This window comes from Balaenoptera acutorostrata, chromosome X (genome assembly GCF_949987535.1).
Source record: "Balaenoptera acutorostrata chromosome X, mBalAcu1.1, whole genome shotgun sequence".
NCBI classification, from domain to species: Eukaryota; Metazoa; Chordata; class Mammalia; order Artiodactyla; family Balaenopteridae; genus Balaenoptera; species Balaenoptera acutorostrata.
This window is the reverse complement of record NC_080085.1, coordinates 108,263,789-108,291,578: the sequence shown is the minus strand read 5'-3', so window position 1 is coordinate 108,291,578 and position 27,790 is coordinate 108,263,789. Positions and strand designations below refer to the sequence as shown.

Genomic DNA, 27,790 nt, shown 5'->3' with positions numbered 1-27,790 from the left:
TCTTTTTTTTTTTTTTTTTTTTTAAATACATAAATAAATTTATTTATTAAAAAAAAAAAAGAATCTCACACAAAGATGATAGGAGGGTAAAGTGTATAACCCCCTTTGAAAACCAGATTGTGAGTTTCTTATAAAAAGCATAATTTCACCTCTCTTAGATCCAGCAATTTCTACTTCTGGGTAGAAACATATCCACAAAATGACTGTCACAGAAATGTTCATAGCTGCTTTATTCATAATAGCCTCAAACTGGAAACAATCAAATGTCCATCAACAGGTGAACAGATAAACAAACTGAGATATATCTACACCATGAAATACGACTACAGTGAAAAACAATGAACTGTTGATAACAGGCAATGACATGGATGGATCTCACAATCACGCTGAGTGAAAAAAAGTCAGACAAAAGGAGTACATACTATATCTACATCCCTTTCATAGGAAGTTCTAAACTAGGCAAATCTGCTACCTGGTGCTGGAAATCAGATCATGTTTAGCAGGGGTGGCAGTGACTGCAAAGGGCTTGGGCCTTCACGGGGGTAAAATCCAGTTCTTGCCCTCAAGGAGCTTATTGCCTAGACAGAGCATGACTGGATAATTCAGATTTGAAAAAAAAAAAAAAAAGAAGCTTCTTTAGGTTAGAAAACAGAGAGACCAGAACGTGGAGTTTGCAGAGAAGGCTTCCTGGAAGAGAAACATCTCATAAAAACCTTAGAAGATGAACAGGATTTGAATTGGTGGTTGGTGAATGTAATAGTGAGGCCAAGCTAACAACTATATATTACACACACACACACACACACACACACACACACACACAATCTCAGTGGCTTAACAAAATAGTCGTTTATTTCTTGCTCACATCACAGTCCAGTAAAGGTTGCCTGTGGGATAGGAGAAATCCCTGCTCCTAGCAGTGACTCAGGAGCCAGGCTCCTTCCACCTAGTGGCTTGTCAATCTCTCAGGCCTTGGAGTCCTCCAGTGGGTACTCTGCATCCAGCCAGCCTAGAGGGAGGGGGCGCTCCATAAAGGAGCTCAACAGAGGTTTTGTTAGGGGCCAGGCCTAGAAGTAGCATATATCACTTCTTCCCACACCTAACTGCAGTGGAGGCTGGGAAATGTAATCTAGCTCTATTCTCAGAAAGAAAAATAGATAGGATGACCTGAATACATAGCATTGTCTCCGCCATACTAAAGAGGGAGAGCTTCCTGAGGGAAGGATGAGGAAGAGAAGGGTGGCAGAGCAAGAGCGAAGTCAAGTTCAGCTTGAACACCTACTTTTCTGGTTTGATTTGACTAAATTTGATGAACTTGTCATAAATTCTGAGCTTTGATCTTGGTGGGAACAAAAGAAGCTGCATTCTTAGCAAGCATTGTATCACTAGCCATCCAGGGATTTCATTTTCCCATGATGGAGAACTGTAACTAGATTTGATTATCTTTGGTTTCTCAGAGCTTATAAACCAAGACATAACTTCTTTTTAAATGGACTTTATTTTTTAGAGCAGTCTTAGGTTCACAGAAAAATTAAGCAGAATCTTTATACACTGAAACTACTCTGTCTGATACTCTAAAGGTGGAAACATGCTATTATACATTTGTCCAAACTCAGACAGTGTTAGACTCAGACTCTTTGGGTGATAATGATGTGTCAGTGTGGGTTCATTAATTGTAACAAACATACCAGTCTGGTGCAGGACGTTGATAGTGGGAGAGGTATGCATGTGTGGAGGCAGGGGGTTTATGGGAAATCTCTGTATCAGGACATAACTTTTAATGGCAGTACTAGTTATTAGATTTATTCTAAGTTCATGGATCTTGTCTGCTCACAGCAGCCTCTTCACTGACGATATATTCCTCTTGATTGTCCTCTAGCAAGCATCATAAATTGGCAACTCAGGGAATAAATCTGGTTCAAAATATAATTCATTTGTCCCACTCTGTGTCTTTATTTATTTTTTTTTTAATTTATTTATTTATTTATTTATTTATTTTTGGCTGTGTTGGGTCTTCGTTGCTGCATGTGGGCTTTCTCTAGTTGCGGCCAGCGGGGGCTACTCTTCGTTGTGGTGCGCGGGCTTCTCATTGCGGTGGCTTCTCTTGTTATGGAGCACGGGCTCTAGGAGCGCAGGCTTCAGTAGTTGTGGCACGTGGGCTCAGTAGTTGTGGCTCACGGGCTCTAGAGCGCAGGCTCAGTAGTTGTGGCGCACGGGCTTAGTTGCTCCACGGCATGTGGGATCTTCCCGGACCAGGGCTCGAACCTGTGTCCCCTGCATTGGCAGGCAGATTCTTAACCACTGAGTCACCAGGGAAGTCCCTGTGTCTTTATTAAAAAAAAAAAAAGATTGAGTGCATTTAGGTGGGACATGCTTTTTTTAGTTAACCTTTGTTTCCCCTAGAACTTGTATAATCTAACACCTGACCTAACTTACAAACTAATGTCACCTGCCTGTCCCCTGATGACATATAAGTTTGTGACCCTTGTTTCTGGGGTCTCCTTTTTATTTAGTAGATCATAGATAATAGTCAAGTTACCAAAGTCCCCATCACATGGAAACTCTGGGTGCTTTCCTGAAACTCACCAGCTCTGTAGGAATGAAGCTGCAGAATATCTTTGAAGAATAATTCTGAAGAGGTCCAGGAGCTCTACAGGAATATAAGAATTCTTACAATTTCAGGGGAGGGATCATGGATCACTTTGACCATCTAACAAAAGCAATGGACCATCTCCTCATGACGATACACATACACGAAACATTTTGCAGATAATTTCATGGAGTTTCTGGACCCTCAGAAACCATTCTGTACACCACTCCTGTGGTAAAGTGATTGATAGCCCCATTTAGACTACATGGGATAGTGATCAAAAGAATGGACATTGAAAGTCAGACAAACATGAGCTAAATCTAGCATTGGCAACCTGGAGTTAGTCATTTGACCTCTGAACCTCTATTTCCTCTTCTAAAAAATGACATTAATAATACCTACTTCACAGGGCTACTGTGAGGATTAAAAAGAGAAAATGTATGTAAAGAGTCCAGCACAGTGCCTGGAATATCTTAGTATTCTCAGCAAACGAAAATGGTTATTATTTAGTGATAATAGTCAGCCTTAATGGGTTTTTTGTGGTGCTTCCTGGATTTCACACTGGGCTCATCAGAAATTCAACATAGTCCTTCAGATTTCTGCTTACGTGTGACTTATAATCTGAGAAAACACTAGTGACCTTCATTTCCCCAGCCCATCCCCCAAGGCTGCTCCCATGGTACTGTGGACTTGCCCCAAACTAGTGCTTATCTCAAGGCACTGTAATTGCCTGGGTATTTCTCCGTCTCCCCCATTGGTTTCTGAGCTTCTCAAGAGCAGTGCCATATCTGTTTTATAGTCTGCAGTCGTCCCAGTGCCTAGCACAGTGCCTGACATATAATAGGTTCAAAATATATCCTGAATAAATTAATAAGTGAGGACAAAAACAACTTTCCCAGTAAACTTTTAGGAAAATAGTGCTGGTGGAGGTGGGAGAGCTCTTCATTCACTCTGCCTTGCCTGGAAGGCTAAAGCTTTGAGAGGATCAGAAGGAGTGGCCTTACCTGTCTTTCTCTCAATCACAATTCTTGGTCAACTAGCCCACGAATCTCTTGTTCCTTGTGATGTCTCTGAGTGCCTTCTGAGTCTTGAAAGGAAGGACATATTAGTCTGAATGCTTATCATTTTTAATTTGTATTTAAATTCTTTGGAAATTGACCTTTACTGTTAGAATATAGTGTAATTTTTTAATTAAAGAGGTCATCTGATTAAATAACTCACACTATTCACTTGTCCTGTAATGTTATGGTAAGTTTATTAGAGTCTCTTATTTGAGAACTCCTGTTCTCATTGTTAACCACACAGTGAAATCATCTCAGCTGGTCATTAAGCTCTGCTTCCTTCCAACCCTAGTAACACACAGATATTTGTAATCCCTCCAAATTCTAGAAGCTCCATTTAGTGTCTACCTAGCAAGATAACAGGCTTATTGTACAGAAGTAACTTGGCCCTTTCTGATTTTGGTAGGTAATTATAAGTGGACAGTAGTTAGATCAGTTGGGGAATGGACTTTTCTGCCTAGTGGAGAATTTCCATATAGACCACACATATGATACCAATTTTCTGAGAATTGAAATGCACAGAAACAAAGCAAAAAATTTAAACTCTCTTTGGTTTAAAGGGCACTTTATGATCAACTGGCTAATGGCAGCTACACAATTCAGCACACTCAGTATTGGAGATTGAGCTGATGCCATATTGCACTTAGGACATTCTCTGAAAGTTTATTTTAACCATTTACCTCTGTCTCATAAAATTAAAGAGCAGATTGTGGCAGGAAAAAAAAAGAAGCAGCAGTATTTCAGTTTTCTGGTTGCTAGGGCTGTAGATGGAGAGAATTTTATGACTACTTTCCAAAGCTTATATTCTGAAAGAAGGTTCATTTTTAATACAGAAATAATAAAAATGTAGGTGGCCTCAACAGCTGTAATTTTTATAAATTAAATGCAGAGATGCCTTCTGCCAACATTTGAAATTGGCATTCTGCACAGCCAAAAACTCTGATCTCCTCTGTTATCTAATTTGGGATTTTAGCTACTATTTCCAGGCTGTTAACCTCCACATCTGGACTCTCAGTGATACCACATCAGGTTGCCCCTGCTGCTTCAGTATCGATCAGCAGCATCCTCTTCCCCAACAGGTGATAAATTTATTAGTAACTATCCAGGCTGCCCCAGCTTTAGGCAATTGTCTTCTTAAGAATTATAGTATTTATTCATTGGAGGATAATAAGACAAGGGAAGACGTCAAATACTTTCGCCCGTTAATTTGCAGCTGTTTCATACAGAGCTATGCTTCACAGAGAAAAGAGCCTGCAGTTCAGATATTATGTAATGTCCCCTACTTTGCATAAGACACTGCGAATAATTTTTTTTTTACTAGATGCACTTTATTTATGAGCAGGTTCCTCCATAGAAAGAGCTTGTTAGGGCTTAATGCTGATGAATGGAGACAGCACCATTCACACTTCCAGGTTATGGTCTGTCAGTGCTTTCATTATATGCACTAATTTACAAGGATTTATTTATTTTCTCACAAATGTAAAAATGTGCTCCAAGCTAAACATGCTGTCTGGGCATCTGAGAGAAGTGTTTTCCTTGGTCGTTCGTCCCACCTCTATCCCACCCACCCTGCATCACTGCCTAACCTTGTGGTAATTGCACAGATCTATATATTTTTTGCTTGCTCTAAAAATGAATACTGGTTAAAATTTTAAACCCTGGAAGTGAGTCTTTTCAATGCAGTTTAATTCCTTTCTCATTCAAAGACTGTGCTTTCCATTGTGTTTTAAGTGCTAATGAAAACCCTGTCAAGTAAGCACATCAAGGGACGTGCGTGACCCTTGGAACAAATTATGCCCACAGCATTGGGTAACAAATTTTGGAAATCTGGGTACAACTATATCAAAATATGAACGTCATATTGAATCTTTAAGATCTTGCTAGCCCCAGATGGCTTTATGTGATCTGAAATCACTCACGTCCCCATCTCTGAAGAATAAAACTTAAAATAGACTGGGCATGTGCCACCTCCTCCCACTCAGTCTAACAAACGGTAATAGATCATACTGCGTCATCAACATCCCTGGGCTATAACGATACTCATTATGGGAGATGACCACCCCCCACTCCCGCTCCCCAGCCAAGTAATGGCAAAAATAATTCTCTTTTTCTTACCCGTGGTTTCCAGTTTGGTTTTTAACCTCAGTGAAAATTAAATACCCTTTAAACCTCACCAGCAAAGAGTTTGTAAAACTAGTTGTTTGGGGAATTTGTCTGTGTGTTGGTTGTTTGTTTGGTTGGTTCATTGGTTGGGGTAGGAAAATGAGAGGAAATGAAAATATGTACATATAAAATATGCCTAGATGCATAAATAAAACACCTATCACACAGCCCCTCAAAGCCCTTTCTACTATTTCTTTTTCAACTCCAAACATCAGTATAACCCAATTAAATTTAATTAAAGAATCTCAAAAATTGGAGTATTTTGGAATTTGGACCGCGATAAAAGAAATTGCTACACAAATATATGAAAGGAGAGTATCCTACAAACTGTCAGCCAAATAAGCCCCGAAGGCCAACAGCGAGGATTTAATAAGCCTCATCTGTGGAGTTCAGCTGACAGGAACAGAGAGCAGTTCAGTGTTTAGAAGTTCACAAAAATTAAAAGTGGGAAAACCATGTAAGTCCAAGATTATCCTCCCCAGATCAGGCCAAGCTCCACCCTCTGACGGGGGTGAGGAGTGTAGTAGTCAAGGAACAGAATTGTCCTCCCTGATGTCAGCATAAAGATGTATGTTTCTGTACTGCTAGTTTCTGTAGGAATACATTTGTCTATACCTTTGGGGAATCTGTTTCAATTTTCAGGGATTTGATTCTCTAAGTTTATCATCTCCCAGTTAGAGCAACCCTTTCAGAGTACTCCCCTTAGTCTTGCTTTCCGTGCACCTGAATTCTTCGTCCTTTGACGCGCACAGAACTTGGCACAGTGCCATTCGGTATGCGTTTGGTAAATAATTCATGATTTCATACACTTCAAGCCTGTCTGCTCTTAGCCTTTCTCTCTCCAGATTTGAGTCTTGATCTTTCAGTTCATCCTCTTATGACAGCCAAATTTCCAAGTTCACATTCAGTGATATTGAATACAGAGGTCATAGAAGGTGATCCCAAATCATAGGCCTGCCACACACCAGACCAAATTCTAGGCATTTAAGAAATTGATTTCGCCAAAACACAAAGAAAAATATAAAGCAGAGGTACCCCTTGATTCATCTTCAGTCCAAATATTCTGGAGATGAAAGAAATGTTCCTGTGCCATCATCCTTTGACCTGCCGCGGTCTTAAAAGTCTTTTTAAAAACCTTCTTTAAGGTCTTTATGCCACCAAAAATAATAAAGGGACTTATTGACATGGAATTCCCCTTGTTTGGACATGCTGGTTTCCTTGGAGAACTCACCAAAACGTAGATGACTTTAGAGGCATTCAGGGAAAGTTAAGATGAATCTGGGGCTTCCCTGGTGGCGCAGTGGTTGAGAATCCGCCTGCCAATGCAGGCGACAAGGGTTCGAGCCCTGGTCCCAGAAGATCCCACATGCCACGGAGCAACTAAGCCCGTGCGCCACAACTACTGAGCCTGTGCTCTAGAGCTGGCGAGCCACAACTACTGAGCCCGCGTGCTGCAACTACTGAAACCCGCGCGCCTAGAACCTGTGCTCTGCAACAAGAGAAGCCACCTCAATGAGAAGGCCACGCACCACAACAAAGACCTGATGCAGCCAAAAATAAATAAAATAAATAAATTTATTTTAAAAAAATGAATCTGTAACTTTTATAGATGTTAAGGATTAATCAAAGTACATCGTAAAGTCGAGCCTTAATATTAACCTCCTGCCAATGAATTAGCTCATCTAAAGGCAGTTTATTAAGTTGGGTTTATAAACTGTCTTTAGATGAGTTCACTCTTTGCCAGGAAAATTATTGTGCTTGTGTGTGTGCGTGTGTGTGCGTGCACACGTGAACACTAAGAGGACATGCTGGTTATCACAGATCTTGCTAACTTTAACATATATTCTGCGTTTCACAAGATCTGAATAAAGGAGAACTAGGAAAAGACTAAATTGTAAACTAATTTTAAAGTAATGCCATGTGGTTATTTTCAAAGTAGCAAGGGAAGCAGGAGTTGAACCATATGTTCTTTATCAGTGTCTGACACTTTTTAAATGCATTATTTCATCAGATACTTACTACAACCTAGGCATAGAATAACCAACTCATCCTAGATTGTCCAGGACTGTCCCAGGTTTAAAACTGAACCCTGCCTCAGTCCCAGGCAAACCAGGACAGTTGGTCACTTTAGCCAAGTAAAGCAATAAAAGGTGTTCTGAGACCAATTTCCAGCATGGGGAGAACCACCAACAACACCACCAAGCAATTCTACACCAGTTGGGTGTCCTACAATTTCACTTAATTCTGATGCGATCTACCCGTAAATAGTATCAGATCCCACAGGTTAAGGGGTGAGTCCTGCAAGACTGCCTTCCCCCAACACCACTTCACATGCCAATCACAAGTCCAGGTTGTCACCTGTGTTTCTGACAGAACTGCTGTAGATAGGAGGTTCCAACAACTCCCTTCTTGGGTTCCATTATTTTGGTAGAGTGGCTCACCTAACTCAGAGAAACAGTTTACTCACTAGGTAACTGGTTTATTATAAAAGGATGTAACTCAGGAACAGCCAGATGGAAGAGATGCATGGGGCAAGGTATGGGGAAAAGGAGAGGAAGCTTCCAGGCGCTCTCCAGGTGCACCATTCTCCCCAAATCGCCCTGTGTTCACCAACCTGGAAGCTCTCCAAACCCTGTCCTTTTGGGTTTTTAATGGAGGCCTCATAATCATAATTGATTAAATCATTGGCCATTGGCGTTTGAACTCAATCTCCAGCCCGGGTCAGGAGGTGGGACTGAAAGTTCCAATCCTCTAATCACCAGGTTGGTTCTCCTGGCAACCAGCCTATTCTTTGGTGCGGCCAAAGTCACGTCATTAACATAACAAAAGTCACCTTTATCTCTCTCACCACAGGCAATCCCAAGAGTTTTAGGAGCTCTGTGTTAGAAAAGGGAATGGAGGCCAAAATTCTTTATTATAAATCACAATATCACAGGCAGATAATCTTTTCCATATTTTACCGAAGAGGAGGCTGAATCACTCAATCAAAGTCACACATCAGTTGTAAGTGGTGCATTCAGTATTAGAACCCCAGCCTTCTAACTGCTTTTATATATTTTCCAAGAAACAAAACTGTAATTAGCACAGTGTGTAAAACTACTGTGAGAATTTTATTGACTTTTATTTTTTCTAGAAGCTTAACCGTTCCTTTTGTGACACCATAATTTTGCTCTCCAGCTCCCCTCTTAACAGATAATACAGAGAAAAAACTCAGTCCAGTTTATCAGAATTATTACAGACTCTGTTAACTGAGTATGAATTGATGAAAATAATTTTAATGCTTTCCAAGTCAGTTATTTCTAATGCAACTATGAAAATAAGCAGCGGCCTATGCATCTGCACTCTAAAAGAAATGTAACATACGCTGCCTCCCCTGTCTTTTCCCATTTGTCTTAGAGGATTTTTTTTTTTTTTTTTCTGTTTGTGGGAGTAAGCAAGTATCAGGGGGTTGGAAATGTAAAACTGGACAACAAAATTATTAGACTGGCTTTCTCTCCGCATATTACATTTTGTCATTTCTTCTCAATACACAGAGGAGTGAATGTGTGTCCAAACAAACCTCTCCCGTTACTGTTCTGTCTGTGCTGAGCAAAATTGAATCCATATGTCTTTAAAATGCCTTTTCACTTCTAGGGCTTCTTTCAAAATACTGATCTTGGTGCAAATGTGGCCCTCTAGACTACTAATGCTCAATTGCTCTTCCCCAACAGGCATCACAGTTGATAGGCATGGATTCATTTACTTTGTGGATGGGACTATGATTCGGAGAATTGATGAGAATGCTGTGATCACAACTGTAATCGGCTCAAACGGTCTGACTTCCACGCAGCCACTGAGCTGTGACTCGGGAATGGACATCACTCAGGTAGGCACCAGTGGTTTTCAAGCGCTATCACCATTTGGCATCATGGAAATGGATAACAATTTTCTCATACAGAAATTAGGTAGAAAGGAAGCCTGGCGTATCCATTATAACACCAGATAGCAGAAGTTTCTCTTTATGTAAGTTACTTTTCTCCTCCTCAGAAAAACTCAGTTGAGAGAAAAGAGTAAACTAGGATGGGAGTAACACTGGGTGGGATGTTGGCGTGAACATTAAAGTCTCTCAGATTTGAATCAATTAGAGGGTAAGGCCAATTTCACTTGTTGACTATGGTCCAAGATATGTAATTTTATTATTTTTGAATAATACAATAACTCACATTTGGAAGAGTACTGACTACTAAAGTCTGGAAATCTTTTTTAATGAATATATGAGCATGACTTATTATTCATGTCTATGTAAATAGCTATTTCTAGGGCGGTTTTTTTTTTTGTTTTTGTGGGTTTTTTTTTTTTGAAGTAAAAGCAACATTCCCTCTGAGATCTATTTTACATGTATTTAGGAAAGCCTTTTGCCAATGAGAATAAAAGGGAAAATTCAGTGTAGTTCTGAGTTCAAAATTCTGATTTTACCAGAATTATGCAAAATCAAGATTAGGCATGTAGAGATTACAGAGCATAGAGCACAGTCCCAGCACCTTGTGGATGACTTTCTTAGTTTGCAGACAGAAGCGGTTGGTATGTTCAGTGAGGGAAACAGACTAGACAGTCATCAAAGGGACTTACAAACTAACATTCCATGAATCTGTGACTCTGATGACGTAGATTATTTGTCTTTTCAAATGAATCACAGTAGAAGTTGAGAGTTTTAGAATTGGTTAGTGTATCAGAGAGGATGGTTTTGACTGCAAGTAGTAAGACACTTAACTAAAAGTGATTTGAACAATAAGGCTTCATTAATTCACATAGTGAGATGGCCAGAAGTAGACAAAGATGCCGGCAGATTTCCTTCTGGTGTCACATTGGCCAGAAGTGAGTCACTGGCAAAGGGGAAATGGGATCTCCAAAATGGATTCAGACCCTCTGGAACTGGGTCAACCTCCCTGAGCAGATTGCTACCTAATTCTAGAACCCAAATCAGGGTTCTCTTAGCAAGGAATGAAGGATTGCTCTTCAGTAGGCAACCAGCAATATTCTCCACAGTTAGGGTGCCCCTGCCTCACCCCAGAACCTCAGAAAATAGTCAAATAGAGTCAACTACAAAAATAAAATAGGAATTGGAAAGCCTGGAAAACTGACAAAATGAATGAACCCTCTTTAAGAGAGATAAGAGTGGATCCGGCTATCAAGTCCTAGAGCAGCCTAACTTTCCACTATGCAAAGTCCTGCGGGAGGCGAGCAAAAGCAGCATTATTTATGGCAGTGAGGAAGGGCGTGAATGTGTTTATATGGAGGAGGGGGACGAAAGAGAGAAGATGCACATATATGATTCACTTGTGGGATAGTTTTAACTTAAAATAGAACACTTAGTATTGCAGTCAGTCAGCTCTAAACAATTTATCTGTTTCTGTGTGGAAAGTTATGCTGAAAAGAGAATTCTTTGTCTAAATAGAGCAAACATAGGATCTTCATCACTGTGAGAAGGGTTCTTTTTCACATGACACCTCGCAAGCCATAATTGCCACCGTAAAAGCTACCTCATCCCTTTCAGGTTGGCATGTAGAGTGCAGCCCACTGAACAGGAGACAGAGTCACAGTTACTCTATGGCATTTCATTCCAAGCCTCAGTTTCCCTGACAGTAGCCCCCTTCCCTTTTCCTTACACAACATCAGCTTGAGAAAAACAGTCGTTTTTTGGGGGGGAGTGGGGAGGAGATGGAGAGTTAAGTGGGGTGGGTCAGGGTACATGTTAGAAACCAGCAGGACAGCCTGGGAGAGAAATCAGGCTTCATGTCCAAATTATCTGGCTTCTCTCTCCGCTGCTGTCCATCACTTCGTGTTGTGTGCTTCAGTCACCCTAAAGAGTATCTAGCATTTGTCCTCTTAGGCCGGCACAGGACAATGAGGCTGGACTGATGTCTATTTCAGTGTCCAGAGTATGACCTTCCACTTTTATTAGGAGCCTGCTTCTCGTGGCCCCAATCCTTCAGACTGGAACTTCTTCTGCTGGTCCAAATCCCCTTCCCTACCCTCCTTACACCTCACCTCTTCCACGGGACCCTTCCCTAATGCTTCTAATCCTCTCTGTGGTCTCATTCCCTTCCTGGAATTTAATATCACAATGTTTAATATATAATCCGCTCTCTGTCGCCAAACTATGTATCCAACGAGTTTCCCACTGTACCTTCTTTGGACATGCATAGTAAGTGCTCAGCAGGCATAGTTAACATATATACCAATATGAAAAAGACACTATGGTACAAAGAATATGAAGGAGTTAAGTGCGGACAATGTGGTGAAGGACCTTATAAGCATGATGGAGTTCCAGTTTTATCCAGTTGACATTGGGGAGCCAATGAGAGCATTAAGCAGGAAAATGCATTTTTAAAATAGTCTTAAACATGGAAATTCATTTTTAAAGGAGCATTCTAGCTGTAGTATAGAGAATCAAATGGAGGGAAACAGTATTAGAGGCAGGGAGACCACTTAAGAGGCAGTCAAAGCAATATAGGTGTGACAGGGACAAAACATCAATAAATAAATGATTAGTCCCTTTTCAAGAAACTTCAGTGCAAATTAAATTGCTTTCCAATTTTTTTTTTGGCTGTTCAGGTGATATTTCTTTGAGATACAACTCCGTGATGACCCTGACCGTGAAACTGCTCAGTTTCATGCAGGTTACATAGGCACGCAATGATAACGGCCAAACCTAAAGTATCAGCAGTGTGGATTAAGAAAGCTAGACAGATTAGTGAAATATTGGAGCTACAATCAAAGAACTTGCTGACTGACAGTTTTGGAATTAAGGAAGTATGTGTATAGTGGTACCATTCACTGAGATAAGAAATATAAGAAGAGGAGAAGCAGGTTTGGGTGAGGGTTGGGTGAGGGGTTTATCTGGGGGCAAACTGAGTTTGAGGTACCATTGTGTGTTCAGGTAAATACATCTGGCAGGCAATTGGATATCAAGGCCTAAAATGGAGATGAGATTTGGGATTATCAGTTTTATCCCATGGTAATGGCAAATAGGGAAGTGGGTGAGATCTTCCAGGGAGGGTACACAAGCAGAGAAAAAGAGAAGGCTTCAGACCAAACTCCAACGATAACAATATTCAAGAGAAGGATGAGGAATGGGAACCCACAAAAAGGAGACTGAGATGAAGAGACCTGACAAGTAGGAAGAAAACCAGGAATGCATGTGGTCCAAAAACGCAAGAGAAGCAAGCTTTTCAAAAAGAAGGGAACGGTTAGTATCAAATGCTGCTTAGAGGTCATGTAAAATAAGGTGTGTTTTTGTTGTTGTTGTTTTAAGAAGCCATTTGGTTGGACAGCATTCGTGACTCTGATAAGAGTGCCTTTGGTACAGTGCAATTTAATTGGAGTTGGACTGCAGTGGTAGAGTGGGAGGTGAGGAAATGAAGACAGTGAAAATAGATCACTCTTTTGAGATGTTTGGCTGGGAAGGGGGAGGATCTGGCATTGAAGCAAATCAGCACCCAGGTGCGGCACAGGTGGACAAAAGCTGGAAGACACCAAAGGAAATGCTCTGGGTCAAAGTGTGTACCGCGAGGAAGCCAGCGTGTGGCACAGCTTCCCAGATGCTCAGCCTCTATGGACAGAGTTTCCACTGTCTGTTTAGACAATGGTGGCAGATTGGGGACTTAGGTTTCCCATGACTTTACTTAAGAACATGGGCTGTCTTGAGCTGGAAGGGAGAAAGCTGAGTAGGGAGCTTCATAACACCTTCCAAGAGGAAAGCCCCAGTTGTTTATAGTAGTACTTACAGTGATCCAGCTGAGCTTACACAGTGCTCAGTTTTATATTTCAGTAAATCAAAATATATTGATGGGTGAGGGTAGAGACAAATGTCTAAATGAGAGCACACAGATTCTGCTGACAGGCACAGGCAAGAGAAAAAATAGAGGCCTGTGCTGCAGCATGAAGATTTGAATCAGACCTTATGAAGAGCTTACTGATTCTAAGACAATGTGGCAGTATCATACATTATCAAAAGATCTGATAGAATCCCCACCTTTTGAAACTTTTAAAGCAAATGTGGATAGCAGTAATCTATGAATGCTTGGAATACAGGCCTCTCTGGAATCAGGAAGATGGATCAACTGTTTTCTCAAGGTCCCTTACAACATCATGAAGGTTTCTCTATAGAAATATAACCCAACTGCTAAAGTTCCTTGTTACTCTCCCTACATTTCAAAACCAAAAGGTCCTGGGCATTCCCTGGCTGTCCAGTGGTTAGAACTCGGCGCTTCCACTGCCTGGGGGGTCTGGGTTCGATCCCTGGTCGGGAAACTAAGATCCCACAAAAAAAATAAAAATAAAAAGTCCCCAACATGGGAAGGCCCATTAATGCTAGCATAGTATAATACCTTTGGAAGCTGGGACGTGATGCCTTTGTTTTCTGTTCTTTTCTGAGGCAAACCTGAGCCCCTGGGAAGAATCAATCCTGAAAAGCGTGCCCTAATCCTCAGCAGATTATGAATATTCTCCTTCTGTTAATTCTAATAATAACTGCTACTACTTATTGAGAGCTTACTATGTGCCAGGAACTATGCTAAACATCTTACTCACACTGTTCCATTTTATCTCTACTACCCAACCACCTTGAGAGAAGAAACCACCCTCCCCATCTACAGAGAAGAAAACTGGTAGTCAGAAGGATTATGTATTGTGCTATGACCATAGAGTTATTAAGTGATACAACCAAGAGTTGAGCAAAAACTTTCTGACTCCCAGTGTGCAGTTTTCCCACTTCTGCATTTTCAATGACAACTGGAGATGACCAAATATAATTGTATTTAGTGGGTGACAAATGTCATTTGGTTGAGGAATATGCTGTTTATTCACAGAATGTGTGTTTAGTGGCACTTAGGAAAGAGTTTAGTAAAATCTAATCATCTCAAGAAATGAAATTTGCTTTGACAATAAAATCAGCCATTTGTTCAAAATCAATATCTTTTTTTGATTTACTGAAATGTGAAACTGAACTCTTGGTATAAACTCTGAAGCATAACTGCCCATTGTAAGCACTGCTATAAACAACCAGGCCTTTCACTTCAGGAGATGAGTTGATTATGAAGAGATTGGGCTCTTTATTTCCGTTGCTGCTTTTGAATCATCTTGCTCTGGTAACTCACTTCCATCTCGTGCCTGACTAGAATGGAATTGGGAGTTAGACCAAGTCTCTTGGTGTGCTAGCAAATTTGAGAGTTGATTTACTCCTTGGAGCCAGCCTAATGCTCTCCCCAATATCAGCCCAATAGCAGATACACAAGCAACATGGACCTCTTGTATGCAGATAATCCTGTTGACCCACTGTCCATAATGTGCACACTTTGAGGTGTTTGTGTGAGTATCCAATACTACCCTTCCCAGCCTTGTGTCACCTATGGACTTGATGAATGCCTCCTATGTCTTCATCCATGATAAAATTGACGGCTGGATAGGCCAAGATGAAATTGTGGCATCACTAGTGTAGTCATCTCTTACATTGTGAATCCATCTGTTTGAACTATCACCTATGGGTTGTGATTCATAGTGGATCAGGAAAGCAATATGGTGGCGTATGACCAGTTTTCAAGAAAAATGAAATAGAACAACAAAAAAAATCAGAGTGCATCATATGTGGTAAGGCTAAATAAGTATTATTTCATGAAACTTTTATTTCAATTGTATATCCTGAATAATGGTCTAAAATATAATTCTTACTGAGGGTCACAGTCAAAACAAGCTTGAAAGCCACTACACTCACCTATACTTTCCCTAACTTATCCACAAAGGTATCATGAGAAACCTTACCAAGTTGGTAACTCTGTTTAAAAGAAAATAAGAATCCCTTGACATAATTTGTTTCCAGCCATAGTATCTATAAACACCATTTCCTCATCTAAGAACTAAAAAGCAACTGTTTAATAACCCATTCCAAGACCTTTCCTAAATCAGCAGCAGGTTCCCTCCTTACAGTTTGTGGGTCAGGCCTATGTTTAACCACCCCTAATCGTCCAACACATCTTCTACTGCCCAGTATTTCTCAGTAATTGTAAAAATTGGTTCTAAAAACTCGTTTGCAATTCTCTAAGAGGTAATTCTTTCTGTCCAGGAAACTGGAACTCAGTTTAAAGAAGTTTGGTGCTATTTTACAGTCCCTTCACCCATTTTGGACTTTAGTAACTTTTACTCAATGTTCTTTGTGGTCATTCTGTTTAACAAAGGAAACAAAACTTTCCTCTCTCTCATCCATCTGCATTATACCACCTGCCCCAGGCCGCGGACCTTTGCCTTCACTGATAGTCTTCAGGTCTCTACGTGCCTGAAGAAAAGCTCTTTTCTATTGTTCTTTAAATTTTTTGCAAGTCTCAGATACCCTAACCACAACTGGATAGAAGGAGAAATATAAGCCTCCTCTTTGAAATCTACATGTCAATTCAATTTTATACAAGTGGATTCAGCATTTCCTGTTGTTTTGAAAAACTACATATAATAACATTCATGCATGAAAAGTTACAGCAATCCAGGGAGAACAAAGAAAAGAAACAATAGTTTTAGTACAGAAAAGGCACCTTCTTTTCCCCTTTTTAAACTCTTGCCTAATGTGCCTCATCATCTCTTCCTCTCTCCCCTGCCAACCTTTTCATTTCTACAGAATGTCCTCCATCACCCTGAGTGATACGGATGATACTGAAACTCAAGTTCTTCAGGGGTTACTTGCCTTTCTTTGTGCACTTCCATCACTCTCCCATGTGCACACTAAAAGAGAACAGAATTAGATCTTTGGAATGAAGGCCATTACAAGTGAAATTCCCTGCAGGGACAGACTTATGAATTTTGTGAAGCTCTGTAGGGAATCAAGAAAATATGAATTATAATAAGTTTGCTTGAATAAAGGGGTTTCCCGGGGAGAAAAAAAAAGTTTATTTTAAAAGTTCTTGGCAGCAGAGATGAAAATCTCACCCCCTCCACCCCCTCCACCACACCCTCCCAATGCCTCAGTGACTATGGAAACTATCTCACTGTCACAGCAAAGAAACGGTCTGTGGCCACACTCCAGATAACTCAGACCAAGGGATGTGCGGTGGAAGGAAGGAGTGACTTGCCGGTAAATGGCAAGACAGGGAAGATGTAAGCAAGTTATCTGAAATATCTGTAAACACCTCTATCAGGAGCCAGCAATGGCAGTGGGCAGCAGGGACAGCTAGGTGGGAGTAAAAGAGAGGTGACAAAAAGGATAAGAGAAGTTTAGGGAGTGGAGGATGGCTCAAAGAGCAGATTAATGAGGCCCAGGAAGTAGTAAAATGAAACCAAAAAAGTTATTTGACAGCCCTTGTGCCAACCATTTACTTCATCCTGTTTGGCTGGTTAAACAACTAAATCAACCACTTTTTTTTTTTTTGGCCTCGCCTTGCGGCACGGGGGATCTTAGCTCCCCAACCAGGGATCGAACCCACACGCCCTGCAGTGGAAGTGCAGAGTCTTAATCACTGGACTACCAGGGAAGTCCCTGAATCAACCACTTCTATAGTGACCACCAAATAATGAATTGGATGGTATTAAAACATATCAAGAGAAAGAAAATCTGGTACATACAGCCAATGGAATATTATATAGCCTTTAAAAAGAAGGAAACCTTGTCACATCCTACAACATGGATGAAACTTGAGGAAATGCAAAGTGAGATAGACCAGTCACAAAAAGACATATACTGTATGAGTCCACTCATATGCAGTATCTAAAGTAGTCAAAATCATAGAAACAGAAAGTAGCAAGGTAGATACCAAGGGGAATGGAGAGAGGGAATTAATGTTTAATGGGTATAGAGTGTCATTACTGGAAGATGAAAAAGCTCTAGAGATCTGTTGCCCAACAATGTGAATATACTTAACACAACTGAACTGCACACTTAAACAAGGTTAAGATGGTAAAAATGTTATGCGTGGCTTTTTTTTTTTTACAATAATAATGATAAACTCATACCGACCAAACCTCCAATGGATTTTCTCACTTTCTTTCCCTATTCTCATGCCTGGACAGCATCAGTAGTGCAGCAGTCTTGCTGCTCGGCAGTGGGTTGTTGCAGCAGTCCAGATATAAGCATCCTAAGGCAGGAATGTTCTGCTCTATTCATTTGAGCCACGTGCACTCTGTCATCCCACATCAGTCACAGCCAGTCCCTCCCGCGGATCCAAAGGCTCATGAACGTAAAAATGGGGGAGGGGGAAGTGCTACTCTCTAAGGTAAAGAGGAAGCTTAGTCTACACCAACCGTGGCAGGAAGGCGCCGCTAACTTAGCCACGCTCTTCTCAAAGAGCTCAAAATATCGATAACCTTAAATGTGAAAGTACTTAAATTAGAGAGTGATGACAATTGACTAAAAATGAGCAAACTTCCTGTCAGACACGTTTATAAGCCTGGAACAATTATTAACTTCTTCAGGAGTACTAAGGCATATTTTAGTTCTCTGGGCAATTTCCTAATCACCAACTTCCCTTTGACTAAGGTATAGCGTGTCTAGTAGAAAGAACATAGCCAGTCCTGGGTGTGAGTCCAGATTCTGCCATTTATTAGCAGTGCAACCTTAGGGAAGTTACTTAAAGTCTCTGTGTCTGAGCTTCCTCAACAATAGAAAGTGGGATAAAAGCCTGTACTGTCTCCTAAGGCTATTGTGATAAACAAGAAAACAAATATGAAAGACCTTTGTTTTCTGAAAAGCACCTGCAACTGTAAATTGTTGGTGTTAATCAGAAGTGAAGAGAGTGGTCATATGGCATTACATGTAACCTTGGCTTTTGTTTTCCTTTGCCCCACCAGTTAGGTGAGTGGCATGTGGAAAGAAGGTTTCACAAACCTTCAACTATATAGCAATCAAATTATACTGTCACACAGCATGAGATGGCAGTTAATGTTGTTCAGACTCTGATTTGACAACAGCACCAAGAACCATAAAGAAAGTTGACTTTAGGAGTCCCTAGTGACACTCCACATTACTCACCTGTAAAGGAGTGATCCATTAGCGTTTATGGCTGAAAATTACAAAATAGCACTAAATAAACAATGCTTCTAGTTGCCATATCTAGATTTGAGGAAAAGAACATCTATTTTTGAATCATTTATTCTATTCTCCTCTGAAATATGGCAATTTTTTTCCAATATTTTATTCTATTTTTTAATTTTTTTTAACATATTTATTGGAGTATAATTCCTTTACAATGGTGTGTTAGTTTCTGCTTTATAACAAAGTGAATCAGCTATACATATACATATATCCCCATATATCCTCTCTCTTGTGTCTCCCTCCCATCCTCCCTTTCCCAACCCTCTAGGTGGTCACAAACCACCTAGCTAGTCTCCCTGTGCTATGTGGCTACTTCCCACTAGCTATCTATTTTACATTTGGTAGTGTATATATGTCCATGCCACTCTCTCACTTCGTCCCAGCTTACCCTTCCCCCTCCCCATATCCTCAAGTCCATTCTCTAGTAGGTCTGTGTCTTTATTCACTTCCTGGCCCTACGTTCTTCATAACCTTTTTTTTTTTTTAAGATTCCATGTATATGTGTTAGCATACGGTATTTGTTTTTCTCTTTCTGACTTACTTGACTCTGTATGACAGACTCTAGGTCCACCACCTCACTACAAATAACTCGATTTCGTTTCTTTTTATGGCTGAGTAATATTCCATTCTATATATGTGCCACATCTTCTTTATCCATTCATCTGTCGATGGACACTTAGTTTGCTTCCATGTCCTGGCTATTGTAAATAGAGCTGCAGTGAACATTGTGGTACATGACTCTTTTTGAATTATGGTTTTCTCAGGGTATATGCCCAGTAGTGGGATTGCTGGGTCGTATGGTAGTTCAAATTTTAGTTTTTTAAGGAACCTCCATACTGTTCTCCATAGTGGCTGTATCAATTTACATTCCCACTAAAAGTGCAAGAGGGTTCCCTTTTCTCCACACCCTCTCCAGCATTTATTGTTTGTAGATTTTTTGATGATGGCCATTCTGACCGGTGTGAGATGATATCTCATTGTAGTTTTGATTTGCATTTCTCTAATGGCTAATGACGTTGAGCATCCTTTCATGTGTTTGTTGGCAATCTGTATATCTTCTTTGGAGAAATGTCTATTTAGGTCTTCTGCCCATTTTTGGATTGGGTTGTTTGTTTTTTTGATATTGAGCTGCATGAGCTGCTTGTAAATTTTGGAGATTAATCCTTTGTCAGTTGCTTCATTGGCAAATATTTTCTCCCATTCTGAGGGTTGTCTTTTCGTCTTGTTTATGGTTTCCTTTGCTGTGCAAAGGCTTTTAAGTTTCATTAGGTCCCATTTGTTTATTTTTGTTTTTATTTCCATTTCTCTAGGAGATGGGTCAAAAAGGATCTTGCTGTGATTTATGTCATAGAGGGTTCTGCCTATGTTTTCCTCTAAGAGTTTGATAGTGTCTGGCCTTACATTTAGGTCTTTAATCCATTTTGAGTTTATTTTTCTGTATGGTGTTAGGGAGTGTTCTAATTTCATTCTTTTACATGTAGCTGTCCACTTTTCCCAGCACCACTTTTTGAAGAGACTGTCTTTTCTCCATTGTATAGTCTTGCCTCCTTTATCAAAAAGAAGGTGACTGGGGCTTCCCTGGTGGCGCAGTGGTTAAGAATCCGCCTGCCAATGCAGAGGACATGGGTTCGAGCCCTGGTCTGGGAAAATCCCACATGCCGTGGAGCAACTAGGTCCGTGAGCCACAACTACTGAGCCTGCGCGTCTGGAGCCTGTGGTCTGCAACAAGAGAGGCCGCGATAGTGAGAGGCCCGCGCACCGTGATGAAGAGTGGCCCCCACTTGCCGCAACTAGAGAAAATCCCTCGCACAGAAACAAAGACCCAACACAGCCCTAAATAAATAAATAAATAAATAAATAAATAAATAAAAAGAAGGTGACCATATGTGTGTGGGTTTATCTCTGGGCTTTCTATCCTGTTCCATTGATCTCTATTTCTGTTTTTGTGCCAGTACCATACTGTCTTGATTACTGTAGCTTTGTAGTATAGTCTGAAGTCAGGGAGCCTGATTCCTCCAGCTCCGTTTTTCTTTCTCAAAATTGCTTTGGCTATTCGGGGTCTTTTGTGTTTCCATACAAATAATTGTGAAATTTTTTGTTCTAGTTCTGTGAAAAATGCCAGTGGTAGTTTGATAGGGATTGCACTGAATCTGTAGATTGCTTTGGGTAGTAGAGTCATTTTCACAGTGTTGATTCTTCCAATCCAAGAACATGGTATACCTCTCCATTTATTTGTATCATCTTTAATTTCTTTCATCAGTGTCTTACAGTTTTCTGCATACAGGTCTTTTGTCTCCTTAGGTAAGATTATTCCTAGGTATTTTATTCTTTTTGTTGCAGTGGTAAATGGGAGTGTTTCCTTAATTTCTTTTTCAGATTTTTCATCATTAGTGTATAGGAATGCAAGAGATGTCTGTGCATTAATTTTGTATCCTGCTACTTTACCAAATTCATTGATTAACTCTAGTAGTTTTCTGATAGCATCTTTAGGATTCTCTATGTATAGTAACATGTCATCTGCAAACAGTGACAGCTTTACTTCTTCTTTTCCAATTTGGATTCCTTTTATTTCTTTTTCTTCTCTTATTGCTGTGGCTAAAACTTCTAAAACTATGCTGAATAATAGTGGTGAGAGTGGACAACCTTGTCTTGCTCCTGATCTTAGAGGAAATGGTTTCAGTTTTCCACCATTGAGGACGATGTTGGCTGTGGCTTTGTCATATATGGCCTTTATTATGTTGAGGTAAGTTCCCTCTGTGCCTGCTTTCTGGAGGGTTTTTATCATAATTGGTTGTTGAATTTTGTCAAAAGCTTTCTCTGCATCGATTGAGATGATCATATGGTTTTTCTCCTTCAATTTGTTAATATGGCGTATCATATTGATTCATTTGCATATACTGAAGAATCCTTGCATTCCTGGGATAAACCCCACTTGATCATGCTGTATGATCCTTTTAATGTGCTGTTGCATTCTGTTTGCTAGTATTTTGTTGAGTATTTTTGTATCTATGTTCATCAGTGATATTGGCCTGTAGTTGTCTTTCTTTGTGACATCTTTGTCTGGTTTTGGTATCAGGGTGATGGTGGCCTCATAGTATGAGTTTGGGAGTGTTCCTCCCTCTGCAATATTTTGGAAGACTTTGAGAAGGATAGGTGTTAGCTCTTCTCTAAATGTTTGATAGAATTTGCGTGTGAAGCCATCTCGTCCTGGGCTTTTGTTTGTTGGAAGATTTTTAATCACAGTCTCAATTCCAGTGCTTGTGATTGGTCTTTTTATATTTTCTATTTCTTCCTGGTTCAGTCTCAGAAGGTTGTGCTTTTCTAAGAATTTGTCCATTTCTTCCAGGTTGTCCATTTTATTGGCATAGAGTTGCTTGTAGTAATCTCTCATGATCTTTTGTATTTCTGCAGTGTCAGTGGTTACTTCTCCTTTTTCATTTCTAATTCTATTGATTTGAGTCTTCTCCCTTTTTTTCTTGATGAGTCTGGCTAATGGTTTATCACTTTTGTTTATCTTCTCAAAGAACCAGATTTAGTTTTATTGATCTTTGCTATTGTTTCCTTCATTTCTTTTTCATTTATTTCTGATCTGATCTTTATGATTTCTTTCCTTCTGCTAACTTTGGCATTTTTTTGTTCTTCTTTCTCTAATTGCTTTAGGTGTAAGGTTAGGTTGTTTATTTGAGATGTTTCTTGTTTCTTGAGGTAGGATTGTGTTACTATAAACTCTCCTCTTAGAACTGCTTTTGCTGCATTCCATAGGTTGTAGGTTGTTGTGTTTTCATTGTCATTTGTTTCTAGGTATTTTTTGATTTCCTCTTTGATTTCATCAGAGATCACTTGGTTATTAAGTAGTGTATTGTTCAGCCTCCATGTGTTTGTATTTTTTACAGATCTTTTCCTGTAATTGATATCTAGTCTCATAGCGTTGTGGTCGGAAAAGATACTTGATACGATTTCAATTTTCTTAAATTTACCGAGGCTTGATTTGTGACCCAAGATATGATCTATCCTGGAGAATGTTCCATGAGCACTTGAGAAGAAAGTGTATTCTGTTGTTTTTGGGTGGAATGTCCTATAAATATCAATTAAGTCCATCTTGTTTAGTGTATCATTTAAAGCTTGTGTTTCCTTATTTATTTTCATTTTGGATGATCTGTCCATTGGTGAAAGTGGGGTGTTAAAGTCCCCTACTATGGTTGTGTTACTGTTGATTTCCCCTTTTATGGCTGTTAGTATTTGCCTTATGTATTGAGGTGCTCCTATGTTGGGTGCATAAATATTTACAATTGTAAAAGGTATTTCTGTTGGTATTCTTCTTGGATTGATCCCTTGATCATTATGTAGTGTCCTTCTTTGTCTCTTGTAATAGTCTTTATGTTAAAGTCTATTTTGTCTGATATGAGAATTGCTACTCCAGCTTTCTTTTGATTTCCATTTGCATGGAATATCTTTTTCCATGCCCTCACTTTCAGTTTGTATGTGTCCCTAGGTCTGAAGTGGGTCTCTTGTAGACAGCATATGTACAGGTCTTGTTTTTGTATCCATTTGGCCAGTCTATGTCTTTTGGTGGGAGCATTTAATCCATTTACATTTAAGGTAGTTATCTATATGTATGTTCCTATTACCATTTTCTTAATTGTTTTGGGTTTGTTATTGTAGGTCTTTTCCTTCTCTTCTGTTTCCTGCCTAAAGAAGTTCTTTTAGCATTTGTTGTAAAGCTGGTTTGGTCGTGCTGAATTGTCTTAGTTTTTGCTTGTCTGTAAAGTTTTAATTTCTCCTTCTAATCTGAATGAGATCCTTGCTGGGTAGAGTAATCTTGGTTGTAGGTTTTTCCCTTTCATCACTTTAAATATGTTCTGCCATTCCCTTCTGGCTTGCAGAGTTTCTGCTGAAAGATCAGCTGTTAACCTTATGGGGATTCCCTTGTATGTTATTTGTTGTTTTTCCCTTCCTGCTTTTGATATTTTTTCTTTGTATTTAATTTTTGCTAGCTTGATTAATATGTGTCTTGGCGTGTTTCTCCTTGGATTTATCCTGTATGGGACTCCCTGTGCTTCCTGGACTTGATTGACTATTTCCTTTCCCATATTAGGGAAGTTTTCCACTATAATCTCTTCAAATATTTTCTCAGTCCCTTTCTTTTTCTCTTTTTCTCCTGGGACCCCTATAATTCGAATGTTGGTGCATTTAATGCTGTCCCAGAGGTCTCTGAGACTGTCCTCAGTTCTTTTCATTCTTTTTTCTTTATTCTGCTCTGCAGTAGTTATTTCCACTCTTTTATCTTCCAGGTCACTTATCCGTTCTTCTGCCTCAGTTATTCTGCCACTGATTCCTTCTAGAGAATTTTTAATTTCATTTATTGAGTTGTTCATCATTGTTTGTTTGCTTTTTAGTTCTTCTGGGCCCTTGTTAAACGTTTCTTGTATTTTCTCCATTCTATTTCCACGATTTTAAATCATCTTTACTATCATTACTCTGAATTCTTTTTCAGGTAGACTGCCTATTTCCTCTTCATTTGTTTGGTCTGGTGGGTTTTTACCTTGCTTCTTCATCTGCTGTGTGTTCCTCTGTCTTCTCATTTTGCTTAACTTACTGTTTTTGGGTTCTCCTTTTCGCAGGCTACAGGTTCGTAGTTCCCATTGTTTTGGGTATCTGCCCCCAGTGGCTAAGATTGGTTCAGTGTGTTGTGTAGGCTTCCTGGTGGAGGGAACTGGTGCCTGTGTTCTGGTGGATGAGGCTGGATCTTGTCTTTCTGGTGGGCAGGACTGTGTCCGGTGGTGTGTTTTGGGGTGTCTGTGACCTTATGATTTTAGGCAGCCTCTCTGCTAATGGGTGGGGTTGTGTTCCTGTCTTGCTAGTTGTTTGGCATCGGGTGTCCAGCACTGTAGCTTGCTGGTCGCTGAGTGGAGCTGGGTCTTGGCATTGAGGTGGAGATCTGTGGGAGGGCTTTCGCCATTTGATATTGCATGGAGCCAGGAGGTCTCTGGTGGACCAATGTCCTGAACTCGGCTCTCCCACCTCAGAGGCACAGGGCTGACACCCGGCTGGAGCATGAAGACCCTGTCAGCCACACGGCCAAGTACGTGGGGAGTTTCTTGCCTTTTGGGAAGTCTGAGCTCTTCTGCCAGTCTTCAGTAGGTGTTCTGTAGGAATTGTTCCACATGTAGATGTATTTCTGATGTATTTGTGGGGAGGAAAGTGATCTCTACGTCTTACTCCTCCGCCTCTTGAAGGTCTCTCTCTCTGGCAATATATTTTTTGAAAATTGAATCATTTTTGTCTACTTCTTGACCCAAAAGAGGTTTCTCTGTCATTTCCAATTCAGCACTACGCTTGGAAAACAGACACTAGAATTTTAGAGCCGGTTAATTATTCCTCCTTATGAAGGCTAATTCAATAAATGACCCAATTGTTGATTAAGTGTCATTGCTTTTTTTAATGTGAAAGCACTTGGAAAAGTATGAACTGCTTTACAAATATAAGGGATGATGTAAGATGTTAATTGGCATCTTCAGGAAATATTTTCTGTTGATTCATCATACACTTGCTAAAATGGAAGGACACAAGAACAAAATACGTCTGCAAGGTGTTTATTCTGATTTTGTAATATCTGTGACTGTCAGTCTCTATTTTAAATGCATTCCTGGATAATGTTGTTTATTGCTCATTCAGTCCAGACCTACTCTCCTTGGTCTGTCAAATGCAGGAAAACACCTTCTGGAACTGCAAAGGAGAGCCAAACTTTTCTCTAATCCTTTAATAGAGGGTGCAGGAGACAAAAATCAGACCTTTAGGGTAGATTCTCCTTCATAATAATATTAATATAAAAAGTCAGTAAAGTTGAATGGTTGGGAAAACAAACCACCTGGATTTGAATCCCAGCTCCACCACTTGCTAGAAGTGTGCCTCTGGGGAAAATTCCTTATCTGTAAATGGGGATGACAGTGATACTTTTCTCTATAGGGAAGTTGTGAGGATTAAATGAGATAATACTGATATATAAAAAAATCACTTAGCAAAGTACCTGGCTCATAAATGCTCAATAAATTAGGAGGAGGAGGAGCAGCGGCAGCACCAGTAGTAGTTTTTGACCTTCCATTCACAGAACAGAAAATTGAAGTGATAATTTACAGAACCATGATATAAAAGGACCAAGAAGTTTGGAACTGCTATAGAAATTGTGTAATCTTCCCTTCTGTCCTTTGTACATAGGGGTACCTTTTGCAGAGAGGCATGCATAAACCTGTATATGAGTTTGATGGGCTGTATCAAGCATATGCTCCAGAGACTGGTCTTAATCTACTGTGACCTTCACAGAATGTTTCATGTGCCTAATGCTGACGTGACGCTCTATCTAGATCGCTTAAAGCGTGTTCACTGTAGTCATTGAATGGTGCCCCGAATCCTTCATTTTCTTTCTACTTTCAAGAAGTGTCACGCGGACTATGGAGCTAGGGTTGGAATGTAGTGTGAGTTTCATACGTCTGTGAATTTGAGATGTATAGATTTTAGATCATCTTCCATCACTTTGAAATCAAGAGGTAAAGAGGAGCTCATGCAGTGGGTGGCCATCCTAGGTGGGTCAATTTCACAAAAAAATTAAATATAAAAGTAGATAAGTAAGACGACAGGGTTTTTCTAGGTCAATACGAAGAATATGACTCTCCCAAGACAAAACAGAGGCTCCCAGCTAAGTGGAAAATCAAAAGGAAAGAAGTTATGAGGCTAATATATTCATAATAAGAAAGAGAGCAGTGTCCTAGAATTTTTGAAGCAAGTTTAGTGTATGAGTTGCTTTGTCTTTTTCTTTTTTTTAATCAAGATATTCAGGTTCCAAGCATGTCAATCAGTTTTAAAATGTCTAATGTATAAAAACCCAAATTTAACAAAATTATAAACTGGGAGAAGAATTACAATAAAATTACCCACAGAGTTTCTTTCTTTCTTTCTTTCTTTTTTTTGGCTGTGTTGGGTCTTTGTTGCTGCGTGCGGGCTTTCTCTAGTTGTGGCGAGTGGGGGCTACTCTTCATTGCAGTGCGCGGGCTTCTCATTGCGGTGGCTTCTCTTGTTGCGGAGCACAGGCTCTTGGCGCATGGGCTGCAGTAGTTGTGGCACATGGGCTCGGTAGCTGTGGCTCGCAGGCTCTAGAGTGCAAGCTCAGTAGTTGTGGTGCACTGGCTTAGCTGCTCTGCGGCATGTGGGATCTTTCCGGACCAGGACTCGAATTCATGTCCCCTGCATTGGCAGGCGAATTCTTAACCACTGTGCCACCAGGGAAGTCCCAGAGTTTCTTTAAATATCAATCATTTCCCTTCTCCAAATTCATTCAAACTCTTTTTCTTTTAACTGCACTTTTTAGGCCTACATCTCTTAGGTAAAATCACAATCAGGGTGGAATAACCTATTACCCAAGATATTTGCATTGCTCCCTCCAAAGTGAACGCTCGGTTGTTTATATAAGAAGTGGAGAACAGCAGGCCAACATCTTCAACTCCAGCACATCCAAATTCTGCTGAAATATCTGCACACAAACAAATAGCCAGAGTTGTCAGGGGCCTTAAAATAAAAGTCAAGTACCGTGCTCAATGCTATATCGAAAACATAATTTATCACATAAATAAAACTCCCTCAGCAGTGTCCTCTTTCCACACAAAGGACAATGGCATGTTAGCTCTTATTAAAACTATTAAGCACTAGAGGAAAAGCATCTTCAAAGTTCAGGGAGAGTCACAAGATACAAAGCTTGCAAACTACTTTTGAACCACTCAGTCTTGCACACATTTTGACTGGCAGGCGCCATAACCTGAAATAAACCTGGAACTCTCTAAGATGCAGAGGTATCTGGTTGGCAAATTCAGTGGTTAGCATCTAGGGCTTATATGGCCAACATCCTGGGCTAAGTCCCAATGTGAGCCAATTGGCCTA

The 27,790-nt window shown here is 40.1% G+C and overlaps 1 protein-coding gene across 1 annotated transcript in view; it reads left to right on the top strand.

Moving 5' to 3' along the window:
- TENM1 (teneurin transmembrane protein 1) overlaps positions 1 to 27,790 on the top strand; it is a 352,331-nt gene that overhangs the window by 271,171 nt on the left and 53,370 nt on the right. Inside the window, exon 20 of the mRNA XM_057538278.1 lies at positions 9,525 to 9,679. Within this exon, the coding sequence (XP_057394261.1) occupies positions 9,525 to 9,679 (155 nt within the window). The remainder of the gene's footprint in view (positions 1 to 9,524; positions 9,680 to 27,790) is intronic.